The sequence below is a fragment of the Ranitomeya variabilis genome, chromosome 3 (genome assembly GCF_051348905.1).
Source record: "Ranitomeya variabilis isolate aRanVar5 chromosome 3, aRanVar5.hap1, whole genome shotgun sequence".
Taxonomy (NCBI): Eukaryota; Metazoa; Chordata; class Amphibia; order Anura; family Dendrobatidae; genus Ranitomeya; species Ranitomeya variabilis.
The window spans coordinates 666,900,150-666,904,464 of NC_135234.1; the positions used below are offsets into that span (position 1 = coordinate 666,900,150).

General features: G+C 37.1%; 1 protein-coding gene across 1 annotated transcript; it reads right to left on the minus strand.

Moving 5' to 3' along the window:
- Window positions 1-263: 263 nt before the first annotated feature.
- NEUROD4 (neuronal differentiation 4) lies at window positions 264-4,073 on the minus strand. The gene is made up of 2 exons (XM_077299782.1): window positions 3,939-4,073; window positions 264-2,046 (listed from the first exon to the last, which is right to left on the minus strand). The coding sequence occupies exon 2, from the start codon at window positions 2,023-2,025 to the stop codon at window positions 1,072-1,074; it is 954 nt and encodes a 317-aa protein (XP_077155897.1). The 5' UTR covers window positions 2,026-2,046; window positions 3,939-4,073; the 3' UTR covers window positions 264-1,071.
- Between the last annotated feature and the right edge of the window lie 242 nt (window positions 4,074-4,315).

Genomic DNA, 4,315 nt, shown 5'->3' on the forward strand with positions numbered 1-4,315 from the left:
AAGGAAACAGCACGGAGTGCAAAAAAATAAATTAAAATAAATAATATAAATTAAACATAAAAGTAAATAAATAAATAAAAATATAAGAGAAGACAAACATAACATGTATAAAACTTAAATTAAAACAACAAATGGGTTCCGCTTCTAATTTTACACATCATTTAACATACGTTACAAGAAAATAAATAATAAAAATAAGAATGTGCTTTGCTTTCATGTTATATTCAGTCGATCCACTGGTGTGTGGTTTTTTTTTGCTTTTTAATGTATAACGACATAATTTCTAATTAGCATAGTTACTATACATCATTTCAGTAAATTATTTGGCTCGACTCACACTACTATCATGACTTTCGCACTTTCTGAAACCATGAGATTTATGGCAGATCGTTTTAAGCGGATTTATCTGACTTTTTATGAGTTAAAAAAAGTTGTGAAATCAACTTTATTCCTCCAGCATCGTACACGTGCGAGGATTTGACCCATGCCGAGGTCTTTGTAAAACACGCTCAGATAATTTTTTGTAGGTCTGATTATTCAGCGGCAATGAAATAAATGTCACGTTAAAATAAATGGTGAATTTTTCACACAACAAAGTGCAGTTCATTAACTTTGTGCAATGACTAAGTGTTATGTCTTGTGATTTCATCACAAACTAAATGCAATTTTACAATGTTGTCTGTTCCCCATTTAGTACTATTTTAAAATATTCTCCACGAGTTAGGATTATAAAGGGACATGAGAATTTACTTTTGTGCTCTAAATGTTAAATTGTGTGCAACTGTATGGCATAGCAATGGTTAAATATCATATCTCCTACACAAGGCATACAACGTCATACATTTTTCATTGGCAATAGGCCATTCAGAGATAGCAAATATGTTAAAATCAATATGCAACAGATATCCAAATTCACAGATACAACAGAAATATCTGGAAATTATACTAAAGAGTCCGAGGCGGTTTAAGGTGATGGTGGCTTCTTGTTATGCCCAAAAGTAGAAGATAAAAGTTCTGGCTTCCTCATACTTAAATAAAGTCAAGTAACAAGTTGCATTACACTGAAATAATTTACTCAGTAAAAATGGCATGATGTGGATATGCTTCATAGGCCATGTCAATGGGTATTTCATATCTAGGAACTGCAGTTTGAAAGTGTGAAGCATGTCCATGAGAACCGCTAAGCCCAAGGGAAGGATAATGTGACCGGAATGCATAGGATTTGTCCAAATCTGGTGATCCATCTTGTTTCAATGAAAAATTGCCACTAATGCTCAGTGGAGGAGTAAGAGCACCATCGTACGGAGGTGTGGTACAATTTAAGGAATGATTTACCATTGGGTCCACAACAGTTTTGAAGGTTGGAGGTTTCAAGTGCAAGTGATGCGCTTCAATATTACCATAAGGAGGACTTGGAAGACCAGGAGAGTGGTAACTGTAAGCATGAGAAACAAGGGATGAGTCACAAATGCTTGACTTATCTTCATGTTTTTCCAGGAACATTGGCTGTGGTCCTAATTGTAGACAGCCAGCTACTAGATTGCTAGTAGGCTGTGAGAGTCCTTTACAGAGCATTTCCAGAAACCCTTTCCCTTCTGCAGTTTGACCTCGTTCCAGGACCTCAGATAGCGCCCAAATATAATTTCTTGCCAGTCTGAGTGTCTCAATTTTTGACAACTTTTGTGTTTTAGAATAGCAAGGCATGACCCGCCTTAGGTTATCCAATGCATCATTTAGTCCATGCATCCTGGTGCGTTCCCTGGCATTAGCTTTTACCCTCCGTACACGGAACCTCTCAAGCCTTGCCTTGGTCATCTTCTTTTTCTTTGGACCTCTTTTCTTTGGCTTTTCTCCATCATCCTCTTCTTCTTCATCTTCTTCTCCATCGATGCTTCCATGTTCTTCATGACTGAGACCTGATAACATGTCATACGTAGATTGTCGTTGACTGCTTTCTTTCATCTCATCTTGAGAACTTAAAGCCTCTTCCATCCACCCATGATGAACACTGACTATCTCAGACATCTCAGCAGCCTAATATGACTCCTGCAACAAACCAAAAATGTTTTCTACATTAGTAAACTGTTTATCCACAAATATTACACCACTTATGGCTCATGTTGCTGCTCTCCATAACCTGTGCATGTTCTATCACTTTTTTCCAGATTAAATTTGGGCAAGCTTGCTGTACAGTAGAGATTGGTAGAAGCATTCCTTCAATAATGACCATATACAACATGGAGAATATAGAGAGTGTACATCATGGATCACAAAAGATCCAGCATCAATTTATACAGAAACTATGAAGAATGACAACATTCATTAGCTTCCAATGTAAAAATTTAATTGCAATTATATATGGCGCTCCAGACTAGAGTTTGATATCACACAACAAGATAATGGGCTCCTATTGAACAATGATTGATTGACATTTTGATGAGTTATTCCTTTGAGGGTTTTTATAAATATTACACAATTAGCTGTGATCAAATGTGATATACTGTAAGTAGTGATCCATTCTGGTGTATAGTTGTAATGTTGGATGCTTTCTCTGGATCTCTTTATCACAGAATGACTAACAGCTGCCATGGAAGCTTCTGATCACTGGTTTGATTGCTATTATATTTCATATATAACATTGGAAATGGTGACAAGTTGTACAGTAACTGTGACCAATCACTAGTTTATCTAATCAGTGCTCTGCGCTCTCAACCCTTTTGGCAAAAATTAACTTTGGTGAAGTGACACCAACTAATAAGAAATCATATTCCTATAATGAATATTTATGAGCAAAACTGGTCATTTTTAAAAGGTAATAAATATATTGTGCTGCGAGAAAATAAAATTCGACACTATTCCCTTTCCTTCTGACATGTAAGTAAACAGGAGATTAATTTCTTAATAATCTGGCTGCTCCCAAAACTAAAGTGTGCAATTCTTACATTGCCAATCTATGAAACAATGGCTATTTATACAGTTTCCAAACACCTAAGTGTAGATTTACTGAAAATCAATCTATATTCTAATATGTGTGAACATATCTATCGTATAATAGTAGGTTTTGCGGAATCACAAATAGTTTTTGGAGCAAATATTTATCTATCATATTATAGTAAGTTTTGCAAAGTCCCAAATAGCCTTTGGGGCAATATTTAGCATTTAAATACCCCAGCCACCACAGAGAGGCTTATTGTCACCCCCTTACCAGCTCCTCTCCTGATGCCCCTTCTCTCTGTTAGTCTATTCCTATAAAACTTTACGTATCTTCTACGTTTTCTGTCTCTGCCATTTTGTGTCAGCTACTCATGGACTAGTATTGGAATAGTAAGATCACTTCCAAATAATTAGTAACCCTTTAAAGTCTACCAAATCTCTCGCAATTCTCAATATCTATATGGAGGAACTAATTGAATTGAATTCTAAAATTTCTCCTGAAGCAAGTAGTGTTGACAAGGAAGGCAGCAGGACCCTTTGTAGCTTTGGGGTCCCGGGTCGAAATCCCACCTAGGACAACATCTGCAAGGAGTTTGTATGTTCTCCCCATGTTTGCGTGGGTTTCCTCCTGGTTCTCCGGTTTCCTCCTCACATACTGATAGGGGGTTTAGATTGTGAGCCCCAATGGGGACAGTGATGGTGATGCTGAATATGATGGCAAAGCATAATAAGTGACTCTTTCATATGACTTGATGCTCTAAGTTCATAATTAGCTGCTTGAAATTCTACGCAGTTCACTCGGAGTCTTAGTAAAATTATCTAGAGATCTTGACATTATTTTGTAACGTACAATCAAACTGCGGCAGCATCCAAACAATCTGTGGTTCCTTTATAATGTACAGTATGTAAAGTGTTTTTTTTATATACACAGACTAATAATAATAATAATAATAATATAAAAAGGAAATATAAAGAAAGGACAGTGGCAGTTGTTTTTGCCTTACCCTTCTGTAGTAAAGTTGCAGATGTGCGGCTCCTCCACAGGTCCTTATAAGAGGCTGCTGTCTCCCGAGTTCAGGCTCAGGAATAGCTGGACAGCTCCCTGCTGACTGTCTGCAGCTCCAGTGTGTGGGACCTCTTCACATTCACAGCTCCTTTCACTTTACTAAGGCTGTTATCTAAGCTCAGCCCCCTTCAGGAGGCAGAGCTCCAGTTTTTGGTGGTCTTGTCCCTCTTTTTTTTTTTTTTTTTGCTACAGCTCTTAACGCTTTCCTCCCCAATACCATTAATATCATCTGCGCGGAGAAACATTTGAAAGGCAATTCCGTCGCTGTAAACGTTAATATTGTCCAAATCTTACACGTTGTAGAATTGTCAGGGA